The sequence below is a fragment of the Hibiscus syriacus genome, unplaced genomic scaffold, assembly GCF_006381635.1.
Source record: "Hibiscus syriacus cultivar Baekdansim isolate YM2019G1 unplaced genomic scaffold, ASM638163v2 tig00110156_pilon, whole genome shotgun sequence".
NCBI classification, from domain to species: domain Eukaryota; kingdom Viridiplantae; phylum Streptophyta; class Magnoliopsida; order Malvales; family Malvaceae; genus Hibiscus; species Hibiscus syriacus.
Window position 1 is genome coordinate 37,328 of NW_024062606.1, and position 17,372 is coordinate 54,699.

The 17,372-nt window shown below is 35.0% G+C and overlaps 1 protein-coding gene across 1 annotated transcript; it reads left to right on the plus strand.

Annotated features, from left to right (window-relative positions):
* The first annotated feature begins 15,112 nt into the window (after positions 1-15,112).
* On the plus strand, positions 15,113-17,082 carry LOC120215874 (protein BREVIS RADIX-like). Its single transcript, XM_039213405.1, has 5 exons — positions 15,113-15,285; positions 15,810-16,195; positions 16,286-16,415; positions 16,563-16,873; positions 16,949-17,082. Exons 1-5 carry the CDS (start codon positions 15,172-15,174, stop codon positions 17,025-17,027), a joined length of 1,020 nt encoding a protein of 339 aa, XP_039069336.1. The 5' UTR covers positions 15,113-15,171; the 3' UTR covers positions 17,028-17,082.
* Positions 17,083-17,372: the final 290 nt, after the last annotated feature.

The window sequence follows — 17,372 nt, forward strand, 5'->3', positions numbered from 1 at the left end:
TGAGGGCCCATGGTTGTTCAGGTAAGCTATAGTATTGATAGCTTCAGCCCATAGAAATTTGGGCAATCCGACATGTATCCTCATGCTTCTGACACGTTCATTCAAAGTTCTATTCATACGCTCTGCTACGCCATTCTGCTGCGGTGTCATGAGAACTGTTGTCTCCATCTTGATCCCATTGTTTGCGTAAAAATATCTGAATCTACGATTTATGTAATCTCCTCCATTGTCATACCTCAACCGCTTGACTTTCAGACCAGTCTCATTTTCCACCATGGCCTTCCATTTTCTGAAGGTATCAAAGACTTCTGATTTCTTCTTCAGAAAATAAACTCACACATTCCTTGTAGAATCATCGATGAAGGTGACATAATATAATAAGCCTGTAAGAGATGGAACTGGAGATGGTCCCCATACATCAGTATGAACCAACTCTAACTTTTCAGCCTTGGGTGTCTTAGCAATCTTTGCAAAGTTGACTTTCTTTTGTTTGCCAAAGATACAATCCTCGCATAGTCCGACATCTACATTCTTTAGATCCGACAGCTTCCCTTTTGACAAAAGTGTCTTCATCCATTTCTCGCTCATATGACCAAGCCTTTGGTACCATATGTTTGATTTTCCATCAGCATCTACTGTAGCAATGATATTCTCTAAGTTTGAGGTTACATAGAGAATACCAATCTTCTTACCACGAGCAATGACGAGTTCTCCTTTGGTAATCTTTCATTCACATCCTGAAAATGTTGTACTATATCCTTCTCCATCAAGTTGTCCAACAGAAATCAAATTTCTTTTGAGGCCTGGAATATGTCTCACACCTTTCAGCGTCCAGGTGGTTTGGTTTGACAACTTTAATCAGATGTCTCCTTTTCCGACGATCTTCAAGGTTTCATCATCAGCTAGATGAACCTTCCAAAAATCACCACTGACATAGTTCTCCATGATTTCTCGGCATGGGGGGGTTGAGTGGAAAGATGCTCCTGAATCAAGATCCATGATTCAATCAGAGTGTTGACGCTTAGAATCATGGCATCACCTGTCTCCTCTGTCACGTTAGCAGATTACTGTGCACCGGTATTTTTCTTCGGCGCTCAGCAATCTCTTTTAAAGTGACCCTTCTTGCTGCAGTTATAACAGGTAAAATCTTTCGTTCCCATTCTTGATTTTCCCGTTCTGGATTTGGATCTGCCATGATTTGTATTTCTTTCTGAAGTTCTCCCTCTGGACTCCGTGTGCAAGGCTGAGGAGGTTGATGCTTCACCCGATTCTCTCTGTCAAATTTCTTCGCTCAGTACCAGATCCTGAACATCGTCGAATTTTTAATTTGATGTTTCTCGATGAGCTGTTGACTGCTGTAATAGTAGCATTCCAACTTTCTGGTAGAGATGATAAAAGAATTAAAGCTCGAACTTCATCATAAAATTCAATTTCCACGGAACTCAACTGGGTTGTGATTGTGTTGAGTTCATTTAGGTGTTGAGCTATCGATGCCCCTTCTGCCATACGCAAATTGAATAATCGCCTCATCAAATGAACTTTGTTTGAAGCTGATGGCTTCTCATACATACTGGAGAGAGTCGCCATAAGACCCACCGTGGTCTTTTCCATTACTATATTGACAGCAACATTTCGGGACAACGTCAGTCGGATAACTCCGAGGGTTTTTCTATCGAGAAGAGCCCAGTCTTCATTCTTCATGCCCTCTGGTTGCTTTCTAGAGAGAGGTTGATATAGATTTTTCTGGTACAGAAAATCTTCAATCTGTATCTTCCAAAAGTCAAAGTTCGCACCATCGAACTTTTTAATTTTCACCTTCCCTTCGTTTGCAACCATCGCTCCCACTCGAATCTGGCTTTTTTGGATCGTTTCTGACAATTTGTGTGAACCAACATGTCTTATAACACCTCCGTCGACAAACTCGTATCGCCGACAAAATTTTTACTATTCATAAAATTTACTATTCATGTGAATAGTAATGAATAGTAACCTTGCAAAAAATTGACAAAATTCACAACCAAAAGCTCTGATTACCAGTTGTTGTGAAATAAAACGAGTAACAAGTAATTTCCCTATAACCAGATTTGTGAGAATGCGAAATAAAAACGGAAAAATAATACCCGAGATTGATAACGGAGTTCAGCCAATTTGCTTACGTCTCCGAACTGCTACAGATCTTTTACTAAGAGAGAAAATTTACAGGTGTTTACAAAACACTCACTACTCACAAGAAAGTTCTCTAGTATTTGGAGAAAGAAATGATTTTTGGGATGATTTTGAAGCTAAATGGGTTAGGGTATTTATAGTTGAAGCTTAGGGACTAATCTTGTAAATACCCTAAAAATTGCAATGACTAAAGTTACAATATTCCTATTTCTATTTCAACAATAGTTGCACCACTTTCAGTGCAACACACCCTTTTTGAATTTGTTTGTGCATTAGGCGGTTCCCTCTTGACTTTACAACCAGGCAACTCACCATCCGGGTCAACGATCACCTTACTACCCAGGTTAACAACCATGTCATAACTACCTGAGGCAACAACTACTGCACCACCCGAGTCAGCAGCTACATCACCAACTATTGGAGCACTAGAAGTGTCTTACAAAACATCATAATTATTAACACTTGTAGAATTAGCAAAGCTCAATTCATCATGACATTCATTATTACTCAAAGTACCAGTGGCACTAACACCCGAAAAATACTGATCAAACTGATACCAACACCGGTCAACCAAGTGCCCAAGTTTACCACAAAGTTGGCATTGAAACTGATTATGGCCATGACATCAATCCCCAATCATATCATGAAATCCACTACCTCTGCCCAACAATGAACCCATAGTCACCAACTGTCCAACCATTACTCCAGACTACACACTATTACCGCGAGAAACCACAACACCATCACCTGAAGAATCAACAATTATCATTTTCGTCATACTTGCACTAAGATAAACACTATCAAGCTGATCAAAGTTTTGTTGTTGAGTCTCGACATCAATAAGCATGGAAACAACATTCTCGAGAGAAAATGATTCACGACAAAAAAAAGATCGATACTCCGATGGAAGACCGTTCAAAATAGTTACTACATGCTCGTATTCTGACACTGGATCTCCACACGCAACAAAAGAGCCGTACATTTTCTTCACTTGAGCGATGTACGTCGTCATGTTTAGATCACCTTTCTTCATACCTATAGTGCATATTCCTAATCGTGATTGAAGATTTATTTTGTAAAAAACTTAGTAATCTTCAATCAGATTTTGGTCCCTGTCTCAACTTCGATGAGGTGGAAAAGAAGAGACAAACCAATAATCGATATGAGCCAAGATGCCAGCACACTGTCTTGGGCAACAAAGGTTTCATATGCATCGTTTCAACTCTGATACCATGTTGAAATCTAAAAAACTTTTTTTATTATTGATGAAAATGGGTTACAAAAAAAATACAATCAATCTATTATATATACTTGATAGGATACTTCTCGAACACTTCTATCACTCCATAAACATACTCTAGCTGGCATACAAAGGGACACACACTATAACAAATTCAATATCACATTGTTCACACATCTACACCCACTCTCATAATTCTTTTTGATTAACAGCCATCGGTGGATGTTTTTATTTCCTTTTTCTCTAATTGATTCTTGGGTTCCTTTAATATGGTACTATTTTTGTAATATGTTGTTGGGTTCCTAATTTGTTGTTGACTTTTTATTTTGTGCTTGGGTTTATTTGATCTGTTGTGGGTTTTTATTCTGCTCTTGGATTTCTTTGATCTATAGCTGATTTTTTTAGTTGTTGTTTAGGTTTCTTTGTTTTGTCGTTGGAGTTTCGATTTATTGTTGAATTTTTGGCTCATTGCTTGGACTCTTCTGTTGTTGTGGATGAGTTCAGAGGATGGGGTAGGCTCGAGTCGTATGAACTAGAGACAACTTTTTGTTCCCCAAAAAGACATTTCTCTTCAGTTTTTTCCGCCTAAGCTTGAGGATGGTGAGGTCAGGATCAGACCACCGACTAAAGTTTTTTATGTGTGTGAACAGGCTTGAAAGAACTCCTTGGTGGCACAAGTTTTAGATAAGCCTCCTAATTTCACTACTTTGAAAAGGTTAGCTGGTTCTTTGTGGTGACATTTTAGTGAAATATTGGTTAATACAGTAGGGATGATATTTTTCTATTTTAATTTCCAAATGCGGATTCTTGTGAATTGGTGTACCTAGAATACAAGTAGTGGATAAAACTGGTCTTGAGCATATTGATGAAAAGGGTGAGAATTTTAGTGTAAACAAGGATGTTGGTATAGGGGTTGCTCATATTTATATATATGATATTGCGACTGTAGTGATTGAATTTATGGATCGGTCTTTGTAAGAGTTGATATTAGCTGCAGGGTAGGTAGATAATGTTGTTGGTTCTAGGAAATAATATATATACGTTGCTAAGTTGGGTCAAGTTGAGAATATTACAATTTATGGTGAGAAATTTGGCGATGTTGTGGAGGAGGTTCATACTCTTCCAGGTAGTAAGGTTGCTGATAAGATTACTACTGCTTCAAAGATAACTGTTGTGAGTGTTAAAGGTAAACAAGTTGTTAATCAATTGGTGTCTTACCCGTTGGAGCTTAAGTAGGGTTGTGAGGCTACGAAAGGGGTGGCGATTTTGATGCAGGGGTTAAAGAAAAATAAGAAGAATGCTCGAAGAGGTAAAAAAAAAAGGTAATTCTCCATCCCCTAGTTCTTTAGACGCAATTAGGTGTTTTAGAGATGGTTAAGAGTCTCAATATTGATATGGTGTGCTTATTAGATACTAGAGTTAGATAGAGAATGATAACTGTCATTTTGTTATGAAAATAATTCCTGGCATCTTAATTAAATAGAAATGAAAAGGTAGTATAGAGAAACAGGGTCGATTCACAGGGACTATGGTTTTTGTGATTTAGTAAAACTATTTCTTGATTTTAAGAAAATAAAATAGAGTTCTAGATGAAGTTGAAAAGGTATAATAAAATAAATAATTATATATAAAAAAGAAAAAATAATAAAATAATAAATATTAATAGTAACAAATATAAAAATGGAATTTTTTAAAAGTTGTTTTTAAAATAAAAAATAACAATTAAATAAAAGAAGACAATTAAATAAATAAATTAAAGAGTTTGGGATAAAGATAAACTTATTGTGAAAGCAGCATCAGACTTCAGCTTTGTCTCAAATTCCTCGGATCATCGAAACAGATTTTTATTTCAAGATTCACGTCGGCTTTACAAGAATAATTCTTTGATGTCAACTCAGATTATGTCGTTTCAACAATAGCTGATTCTGATCTCAATTTTCTCTTAGCAAACAATTTTGCTAAGTGTGTTCTCGGGAAGTCGAATATGCTTACAATTCTCACGTTTGGAATTGAGCCTTCGCTTTAGTCTTCAACTTGAAAGAAAATTAGCTAAGCATGACCAATGTCATACTTAGCAAATTTGAAAACGAAATTTAAAAGAAAATAAAGATGATATACGAAAAATAGAGAAAAAGTTAGAGAGAAAAAGAAATTTTATTCTCAGATGAGAAAGATATGTTTGTAGGCTTAACTTGAGAGGGTATTTATAGCCTTAAAATTCCTAAAAACAAGCTAAAACATCTTAAATCCTAATTTAAACACTTAAAACTATTTAAACTAAAATACCTAAATAATAATAATAATATTTTAAATAATATTTTAAATCCTAATTAAAATATGAAAACCTATTTAAACTAAAATACCTAAAACAAAGATAAAATATAAAAATAATATCCTAAAACTTAATTAAAATACTAAAACTTATTTAAACTAAAATACCTAAAACAAAGATAAAATATAATGTATAAAATGTTATCCTAAAACTTAAGTTTAATCTAAATCCGAATTACAGCCAGCTTTAATTCCGAAAATAAAAAAAAAACTGCAGAATTCTATCCTTTTTGTGCAATTTCCTGAATCTGACGTCCTGCACGGAAAATGAATCAAGACGAATAATTAAGCCACAAAAATTAATTATTAAGGATTAATTTAAAAGCAAAATACTAACTAAATTAAGCACTTATAGAGAAATAGGCTAGTTATTTAGAATAAGTATTTTTTCTGGTTGGAAAGACGAAATTCAGCTTTCTCGAACTTGGGTAGAATCTGGTTTATGTGTAAAGAGGTTATTGATGTGGTGGAGGTGGTTGTTTCGGATCAATGTATTACATGTTTAGTTTGTACTCTGGAAGCATATAGTGGCACTTAAATTATTCGGGATGATCATTGGTTGGTTGTTGGGGATTTTAATATTATGGCTTCTTTTGAGGAGAGTTATGGGGCCATTAGGAGCGCGCTGCTCATGATATTAAAGAGTTTACTAAGTGCATTAGCTCTATTGTTTTTTAGGCTTGTGTTTAGTGGACCTACTTTTACTTGGTTTGATCAACAGGAGGATGTGTCTCTTGTTAGGAAGCTAGATAGAGTGATGGTCAATGCTTCTTGGATGTTGAATTTTACGTTTGTTCGAGATACATTTCTTGCCCCTAGACTTTCGGATCATTGTTCATATATGGTTGAGATTAGGGATGTATAAATCCGGGTACCTGGATTTTCGGGTATCCAGAACTTACGGGTCGGTGATTTCTCGGCCATTGTCCCGACCTGGATGTTACTGGTACTCGATTTTTTTTATTTTTCATTTTCAAATTATTAATTTTAAAAAAATATATACACAAATTTAAATGTTCGAAACTTTGAATTACATACTCTAATATCCTAACATAAAATTTAAAAGTTCGAAATACAAAATCTAATAATCCATAATATAAATAATTCATTATATTATATTATATTATATTATATATATACATATATATATATATATAATATAAAAAAATAAAAACTAACCGGGTACTCGGGTACCCGAAAAAATTTGATTTTGTGACCCGGGACCAACCCGGAAAATGTCGGGTCGGGTAATATTTTAAAAAAAAATTACACGGTTTTTTAAGTCCGGATCGACGGATCAAGTCAACCGGTCGGGTAGTTTTACACGCCCCTAGTTGAGATTGGCAAGGTGGAGGATTCTTTGCCAAAGCCTTTTTGTTTTTTCAACTTTTGGACCAAGGATGTTGATTTCCTTAGAACTGTGGGGGGAGTTGGAATCAGCCTCTGCAGGCAAGGAATCCTATGAGTCTACTTTTTCTAAAGCTTAAAAGGATTAAGCTTGCGCTGAAGGGACTAAGTCTGAGTAAGTATGGTCAAATTTCAATGTAAGTTAAGAGGAAAAAAAGGAGTTAGAAAATATTCAATTAGAGGTTCTTTCTTCTCCATTTGATTAGGATTTGCAAGCTAAAGAGGGGGAGGTGTGCAATGAGTTTCGTTTGATGTCTAACGTTGAGGAGAGCTTCTTAAAGCAAAAAAACGAGAGTTCAATGGGTTCAGAAGGGTGACCAAAATTCTCATTTTTCCATTCAATGATTGTTGTTAATCAAAATAGGCGAATGATAAGTTCTCTTGTGAATGATCAGGGATAACATTTAGACACTAAAGAGCATATTTCAGTGGAGGCTGTGGGCTTCTTCGAGAACCTGCTTGGCAGGCTAGAGAATTATGTTTTGAGGGTGAATGTTGATTTGTTAAAGGAAATCTTGGGTGTCTCGTTTTCAATTTTTTTAAGGAATTGATGCAAAAGAAGGTTAATAGGGAGGAGGTTCAATCGACTATGTTTGCTCAAGACTTTGATAAGTCCCCAAGGCCAGATGGCTACACCTCTCTTTGAAAATGCAACAATGTTTTCCGTTTTTAATGCTTCCACTTTAGTGCTTGTTCCCAAGAGCTTGAATCCTAATTATATGCGTGATTTCAGGCCCATCTCTTGTTGCAATGTGGTGTACAAATGCATCAAATGCTTTCTACCCGAGGTTTTTCTGCATTCAGAGCGTTTTTGTTCCTGATAGAAGTATTATGGACAATACTTTAATGACTCAAGAGATGGTTAAGGGCTATAATCGCTCATCTCTTTCACCAAGGTACGCTTTGAAGTTGGATTTACAGAAGGCGTTTGATTCGATTGATTGAATTTTTTTTTTATTGCGATTTTTGATGCACTTGAAATGCCTAATATAATAATTACGTGGATCATGGAGTGTGTTACCACCCCTTCTTTCTATATTTTTCTGGTTCTCTCAACGGGGGTTTGGTTGGATATTTCAATGGGGCAAAGTGGGTGAGGCAAGGGGACCAACTCTGACCTTATCTCTTTGTTATAATTATGAATGTTTTGTCGAAGCTTCTTGATAGAGCAACCAAGTATGGGGTAATTAATTACCATCCAAAATGCCATAGGGTTAGGTTGACTAACTTGTGTTTTGTTAATGATTTGTTGGTTTTTACAAAGGGGACGCTCAGTTCTATTTTAGGGTATCTTGGTATTCCCCTTATTGCTAAGAGACTAACGGTCCGTGACTGTCTGTATGCCTTTGATTGAAAAGATTGCAGCTAGGCTTCAAGGTCAGTCAACAAGGATACTTTCGTATGATGGAAGGATCCAACTTATTTAGGCTGTTATTTATGGTATAAAAAATTATTGGAGTAGTCAAGAGATTATCCGTGGTGCAGTTATTAAGAGGGCTAATCAGTTTTATTCGAGATTTTTTTGGAAGGGTGAGGATAAGGCAGTCAAGGGTGCGAGAGTGAGTCGGGCTCAAGTCTGTACCCCTAAAGCTGATAGGGGGCTAGGTCTCAAGGATCTCAAAGTTTAGAATCATGCATGTTTGAATGGGTTGATAAGGATGTTATTGGCTAATGATGGGTCCATATTGGTACTTATATTATTAAAAAAATTATTTTTAGCATTTGTCTTGTGCTCAAAATTGCAGTTGGACATGGAGGAGTTTGATGCATCTTCGCCCGAAGGCAGCTCAAATGCTTGGGTTGTTGACTGACACGTTTTCCTCTACTCGAGGGATGGATAAAGTGCCTTGGGAGAGGATTGTAGCATTCAGTGCATATTCCCAAGTGTTCTGTTATCGCCTAGATGACAGTTTTGGATAGGTTACCGACTAAGAGTCGGCTCATTTCGTTTGGAATGCATGTCAATAGGATCTGTGAGCTTTGTTTGGTTGAGCAAGAGACTAGGGACCATTTGTTTTTTGAATGCAACTTCTCCAGGGCGGTTTGGAAGGACATCCTAGAGCTTTGTCGAGCGAATCGGGGGTAAAGCAGTGGAACCAAGAGCTAGACTGGGTTTGCCATCATTTAAATTAAAAGGTAAGTCGTTGTTATGTACTCTGTTGAAGTTAGCTTGGAATTGTTATATTGCTTGCATTTGGAAAGAACAAAATTGATGATGTTTTAGGGGCTTTTCTGTAACAGCGAGTGAGCTAGTGTCTCAGATTAAGGAGTTGGTTACAGTGAAGCTGCGTGGTATGAAGATCAAAACTGGGGGTCCTATAAATAGGGTTCTTTGTGAGGTGCGGGTTTGATAGGTTAAATGATTTCTTTTGTTAATTCTTTGTGATTGGTGTACAAGTTTCCCTGGTATAGGGTATATTGCTTTGTTTTGAGTTGTGAAATGCAAGTATATATTCATTGGGGAAAAAAAGAATAAAACCCGCCAGTCAATTAGCAAATAGCAACTACAAATATCCATTTAGAAAGAGACTCATTTCAAAGGAAAATCGCTGCTTGCGGACAAAACTGCAGAGGAGAAGCAATCGAAGATCGCCATTGCCAAGCATCTCCTATCCCATTGGAAAACCAGTCTCCGTCCAAATCAACCATTTTCAACAAGAGGAATAGGAATGTAGCTAACGCTTCCCATTCGAACTAAGCTTCTGCTTTCTTCAACCTCCACTCCTCACCGCCTAACAACAAAACCCCAACCATCATCTCCGATCTCAAGGGATTCGCATCTTCTCGATTGGAGGATATAAACTGGAACCTCATCGACCGCTATCACTCTCAGATTCTCGAGGATCTGGACGCCTTTCACGCTCGCCCACAAGCGCTTCAAGGTCTCTCTCTACCTCTCTGGTTCCAGCTTATCAGACAGTCTGATCTTGCATAGAATTAGAAAACATTTAAATTTGAATAGTGAAGTGTAGTATTAATGTTGTCGTGATAGCCAGCTGTTACTATTTGGAAGGACGTAGGCTTAGTAAAACAAAAGAAACAAAATGTAGTCGTTAGTTGTTCATATCAACTAGCGCACTCTTTATGCAAATCAACAAATGATTTTATGTTCGAGATAAATCTATAAAATTTCAAGAACGAAAATATATTATCAATAAAAAATATAAAAAATTAAAATACATAATAATTTAAATTTTTTTAGAGAAACGATATCCCTCCTGACAGGTTGAACTCTATGGATGCCCCAAAAAAATTGCCCTATGGAGCTTAATGTCGATGGACAGTACTTAAGTCCAACTATTTAACAAAATTGCCCTTGTTACCCGATCCATCTCTGCTTTACGGCTTTGCATGGATGCCCCAAACAAATGTAAGAGCACAGGTTGAACTCTTGATTAGCAATCATATCTTTTGCCACAAAAAGCATACACATGGCATCTGTTTATTTGTTGTTTATCAAACCAGTAGTTAAACTTGACAGTGTTTAAGTTTTGGGGGTGTGAAACTAATCTATACAGTAGAATAGTATAGGTATTAACTGAAAGTTCGGGGATGAGATGGTGAGATTAACTCATTTGATCAAAGACGGCTTTTATTTCTTTTCTTTAGTTTAATGTTTCTTGTTTTGAAGCAAAAGGAACACGTACCGACCAACTGTTACTTTAGCTCCATAGGAAGTACCGTCCATCGACATTAAGTTCAAGAAAGAAATCAAATAATTTTTTTATCAAAGAATCTAGGGTTGCCTCCACTTTAGTTTACCATGAATGTTACTAGTGCTAGGATAGTTCAATATGCTTTAGGGGCATTCGGTATGTTATTTGCTCAAAATAATTCTATGGATTAAGAACATATTGCAATAACGACTTTAAACCAAAAGCTTAGCACTCCCATGCCTTGCGATGTGGGAAATCTCTCTATTATTAAAGATAGTATCATTTGATTCAAGCTTAGCCCCAAAAGAAAGACTGGCTAGTTGGCGGTCTAGAGAAGAAAGAAGATGCGGTGGCATCCAATTGTTTTGTTTGGCCTCGTTATCCCAATAATTCTTTGCTTTAAAGGAGGTTAAAGCTAAGGACAAAACACAGTTTGGTTAAAGTTAAAAGGCAAACATAAAATAAAACACGGTTGGCTGTAAATTCCAAAATTGCAACCACGGCTACTGACAACCGACAACAGCAAGTTAATAGTTCTGCATCTGCCCAAAAAGACGAAACACTTCCCAAAGGATTAGTGATCGGTCACAGCCGGTTTAGTTTAGTCAGTGACCAAATGTCTACTTGAAGTACTATAATCTCTGAAACATCAAGCCATGGCTCAGACAAGTGAGACAAATAAGAATCTGGTACCATACCCATAAACCCAAAGAAAGCCCTCTCTTTCTATTTTTTTCAAAACAACTTTGGGGTTTCCTTAATCCCTTTTAGTTATATATAAATTTGGGGGTTTCTTATTCCAATTTGGATTTGCAGCAGTTTTGATTCCTTCACAAGATGTTGGGCGTCCAAGTAGTACACGACCTTCAGTCTGATTGGACCATCCATTTACGCAGTCTAGCCCCCTTGTCTTCTCTAGAAGAAAATTAGTATATAATTTAATATAAATGCATATGTAATAAACAAAGTTTCAGCCTATTATTCCCTCAAAGTTTCATTCTTCTCATGAAAGAAAGCGTCATTAAATGGATTGCAATGTGCTAAAAGGATTTGCTTCTGCACAACTAAAGCTAGCCCTAACTATGTAATAATATATATATATATATATATATGTGTATGGTTACATTAAAGCCAAAATTTGATGTTAACCAAAGATTCTATACTTAATGGGCTTGTAAACTTTCATCACTTTTTAGTAAAAGGTTTTCATTGTCCTGAATAAACGAGTATTTATAACCCAGAAGAGAAGGAAAAATATTATTATGTTATAAATTAAAATTTTGAATATTTTAAAAGACAATAAATATTTTTAATTTTCATATTGATATAAGTCTGAATAAATTTAAGTTTATCTTTGATAGTTCAAAATCAACAAATTTGTGTAATGAGATTCCCAAATCACATATTATTTATATGAGTTTTATTCAATTGCTTAAATATAATTTTTTAAGCATGTAGTCATTGAGTGATTGAAGACAACGTCTATACATATGTATTATCACTGTTTTCTAATCAGTTCACCTTCACACAAATACATATCTTCGACATGTATCACGTGCACAATTATTTAATAAACCTCATAACATTTTTACTATTTTTAACTCATTATCATTTTTTATTTTAATTATAGATAACGTTAACCATTGAAATTACATTCGAAAAACTGGATATATTGAAACATATGCACCCTACAAATCAAACATTTTTAAAAAATGATTTTGATGTCTTTATAAAAAAATATTATCTTTTTAAATAAAATTATTTAAATATTATTCTCATAAATTACTCTCGATAACCAGCTTGTGTGTGGCGATTTTCCTCAAAAATCACCCTTTTAAACTTTATTTCCCTGTTAGACACCATTTCATCTTTATTTCCCAATTTATCACACTGTGTAAACGTGTAAAAAATCGAGTATTAGTTTTGTAAATATTTTTAATATGATGCATAATATGTAATAATTTATATTAGGGTGATATTTGTATAAAAATGTGAACTTTATTTATTTATTTTTTGTGTGATATTATTTTTTAACAACATTTAATAATGTTTATTAAATTTTAAAATTAATTGTTTAAAAATATAAAAATATTAAAAAAACTTTTAATTACAATTGAGAGATCAAATGAATTATTATTCATTTTTTTAAAATCAATAAAAATGCAATAAAAAAGAATTAAAAGTGAATAAAATTCAATAAAAAGAATGTAAAGCTAAAAAATAGGATAATTTTTCTAAAATTAATTTTAAGAAATATAAAATAAATATTAAATTCTAATTTTATTAAAAATGAATAAACATTATTAATTGTTTTTAAAAAATAATAATTAATGAATAATAATTTATTTGATCCTAAATTGTAATTAAAAGTTTATTTTAATATTTTTTTTATATTTTTAAACAATTAATTTTAAAAGTCAATAAATTTTTAAAAATATATGAAATTTATATATTTTTTAAATTATAAAATATTTATTATTATCATCATCATCATTTTGTAAAAAAATACTTGTTATAAAACTTTTATAAAATTATTCATATTTTAAAATACTTACCCTCAAAGTTTTCCTATACTAGATTAAACGTATTGTGTAATTTTATGCAAAAATCAAAATAATTTTATTAAAATGAAAAAAAAAATTATTAACTATTGTTAAAAATAATAATTAATAAATAATAATTCATTTGATCCCTTAATTGTAATTAAAAGTTTATTTTAATATTTTTTATATTTTTAAACAATTAATTTTAAAAGTCAATAAATTTTTCAAAAATATATGAAATTTATAATTTTTTAAATTATAAAATATTTATTATCATCATCATCGTCATCATTTTGTAAAAGAAATACTAGTTATAAAACTTTTATAAAATTATTCATATTTTAAAATACTTACTCTCAAAGTTTTCCTATACTAGATTATAGGTATTGTGTAATTTCTTTCAAAAATCAAAATTTATCGAGTTATAAAATAATTTACACAAGAATATTTAAAGATTTTAATGTAAAAAGTTTTTTTACACGAAATAAATAAAGTTGACGTTTTATATAAATATTACTCTAATATAAATTAATTATATATTAGACATAATTTAAAAATATTTATAAAACTAACACTCGATTTTTTATACGTTTCACAAGACACAGAGTATGATCACATCTTCTGTAAAAGATGTTAGATAAAAAAATAAAGATAAAAGGATGTTTAACATGAAAATAAAGTTTGAAAGAGTGATGTTTTTTCTTCTTTTTTTTTCTTTTTTTGAAAAATCACCTGTATATAAATATATATATATATATTATTAAAGAACAATAAAAATTCATTCAATTGGCATCAAGTACAATGGTGACGGGACGGCTAATATATAACATTAGCACTCAAATTCTAATCGCATTCGGCCACGTGGTCTACTTCCGGCGCCAGTAAGATATCCCAAACCTTTATTACATCAGCAAAACACGTGATCCTACGGCTACATGTTTTTCCCCTCTCCGATCTCTTGCCTCTAACAACAAACAAGACCACATTTTTCCCGTTATTTAACGGCAGAACCCTCAGATGCCGTCAACTCACTAACCCCGAAGAAGAGAAGAGGAGGAGGGGGGGGGGGGGTTCTCCGTCTATATAAATGCCACGCCCTTTATTTTGTTTCCTTCCCCTTGTCTCTCCAAGTGTTTGTCTGAATTTTTATATTATTTTTCTATTTTTGGCTTTATTTGCCAAAATCTAAATCCCCGGGCTTGCCATATCCAAAACTTTCCGTTTTGGGAAGGTCTTGTTCTCAACCCAAATCCTTCGGATTTTCCCTTCACAGATATTAAAGCTTCGTGCTTTCTTTTTTCTTTCAAAGTTTTAATTTGTAGAAGAAAGGAGCAAAATTTCTTCGTTTCAACCACCGAGAATTTCAACGGCTTTACTGGGTTATTAAAGTTGTCCAGGGTAAGTGGATCTTCTTCTTCTGCCTAGCTTTCCCCCCCCCCCCCTCAACAACCAAACAGATCATTACTTTTCCTTTATGCTTTGAATCATTTTATATTGTTGTTAAAGCTGTTGTTCTGAGTATGTGTTTTTAATGAACGAAAAACTACCAGTCTTGAAACGTAGCTGTGCAGAAAATGCAAGAGCAGAGCAGGGACAGAGGAAATGAAATCAGAGATGATATAAAGAATGACAGCCGATAAAAAAGCGAAAGAGCATTTGGGGTATTGAGGGTAAGTCGTTTTCGAACAATAAATGATGCCAAACAGTAGGTTTCAAGCTCTCAATGTCCAACACAACGCTGCTCAATATTTTCTTTGTTTTTATGCAGGGATAAGAAGACAATAAGAAAACTAGAAATCAAAAGCAAAGAATATTTTTTTAAAGAAAAATGTTTACGTGCATAGCGTGCACAAAGCAGATGGCGGACGGAGGGGAAGAAGTAGGAGCGCGTGGAAGTGGCGCGCCTAGCTCTAAAGAAGTTGTCAAAAGCCTCACCACGCAGGTTCTAATATTAATATCGACTCATATTATATTATATTATATGCTCAAGATTCTTTCTGTTTTCAGGATGTACAAGAAAACATATCTAAAATAGATTAGAATGAGAGTGAAAACTGCATTTTGTTTTGCACCTTTGATTAAGAGATGAATCTGAGGATTGTATTTTGTATATTGAAAACCAATAAGTCAAGGCAACATCCTTGGAGAATCCAATGGACAAAATAGGGTTTTAAATTTAACCAACAGTGGTTGAAAGTAAGAATCTTTCGAGTGAAACGGCGAGGTTATGGTGCAGTTGATATTTCAGTTCAGTACACTGCACTGTTCACTTCTGTGCATGAGCTATGGGAACCTAGGCTAGTAGCTATTTGCGTAACTTCGAGCAACAAGAATCCCGCCCCATCGGCCGTCCCACTTTTTCATTTTATGATTTACTCCTATGGACTAGGTCTGTACTCTGTAGATATTTGTTAGGAAATTGAATTCTTTGTGCTTCTCATTAACTTGAATTCTGATAATATGCAGATCAAGGATATGGCTTTGAAATTTTCAGGAGCTTACAAGCAATGCAAGCCCTGCACAGGCTCCAGCACCTTCAAGAAGGGAACTCGACCGTATCCGGATTTCGATGCTGCTTCGGAAGGGGTTCCGTACCCCTACATGGGTGGAAGCAGTAGTTCAACACCTGCGTGGGACTTCACCAGTGCCAGTCATCATCATCCAGGAAGATTCACTGGGGTATTCACTGGTGATACAACTCCTGCCTACAGAGAGTCGTTCTCGGCCAAGGATCTGGTGTTGGAAGATGAGGATGAGCCTAAGGAATGGATGGCACAAGTGGAACCTGGGGTTCATATAACTTTTGTCTCCCTTCCTAATGGAGGAAACGATCTTAGACGTATTCGGTTCAGGTATGCCATGGACCATCCATGCTGGCTATGATTTCAGTCAAATATGTATGTATACGGAAACTGACGTTATTCAGGCTTTGAATATTGAAGTCGGGAGATGTTCAACAAATGGCAAGCGCAACAGTGGTGGGGTGAGAATTATGATAGAATCATGGAGCTCTATAATGTACAGAGATTCAATCGTCAGGCATTACATACTCCCCCGAGGTCTGAAGATGAGGTAAACCACTTCCTTCCGTTTAAGACATTTTGTTACTTAAATCATCCAATTGTCTTAGTTCGTGGACATTATGCATGGTAGAAATGTACAGGATGATATAAGTATTCCAGGTTAAAGTTACTAACAGAAAGATATTGCACAATGTAGACGCAAAGGGATTCGTGTTATTCAAGGATGGGATCAGCAATGGAAAGTCCCATGCCTCGTTGGACACCCAGAAACAACTATAAACCTTATAGTGCGGGGCCTAGTTGTTTTTGTCCCGGTAGCACAAGAGGCGATGCATCATCGTTCGATGCTGCAAGAACGACGACCTCGTCGAGAGATGAACCTTCTTTTTCAGTCAGCAATGCCAGTGAAATGGAGGCAGAATGGGTTGAACAAGATGAACCCGGGGTTTACATTACCATCAGACAGTTGGCTGATGGCAGCAGGGAACTCCGGCGTGTCAGATTCAGGTAATCCAATTCATATTGATTTACATAGAGCAAGAGCATATCTTCGTTCAAAATCTGAAATATGAAATTGGGCAGCCGAGAAAGATTCGGAGAAGTAAATGCAAAGCAGTGGTGGGAGGAGAACAGAGATAGGATACAAGCACAATACCTTTAAATGTATAACAGTATCGCACCAGAGTTACAAATGGGAAGATCTAAATGTGTTGTGCCAATTTTCAGGGGGGCTTTTTTTTTCTTTTTTGTAACACAAAACTTGATAGTTGAAGAGACGAAATTGAAATCGTCGTTGTTATGCTTCCATTGTTCTTATTTTGAAGGAACAGGAACATGGTACAGCCAACCAGAAAGCAATGCTGCACACAAACCATGACTTGCCTTTGTGATGCATCATTTTACAACGTTGGATTTACTTCTTTTGCACTCTAGGTTTGAGCTATGACTTTTAAACCCCTAGGAAATCTATGTAAACATCAACAAATACGTCATTTTATTTTCTATT

Bases quoted from the DNA above. Each gene is read 5' to 3' on its own strand.
- LOC120215874 (XM_039213405.1), top strand. From the start codon at position 15,172: ATGTTTACGTGCATAGCGTGCACAAAGCAGATGGCGGACGGAGGGGAA. The intron at 15,286-15,809 runs GTTCTAATATTA...GATAATATGCAG, and splicing joins TCAAAAGCCTCACCACGCAG to ATCAAGGATATGGCTTTGAA. The intron at 16,196-16,285 runs GTATGCCATGGA...TGAATATTGAAG, and splicing joins CTTAGACGTATTCGGTTCAG to TCGGGAGATGTTCAACAAAT.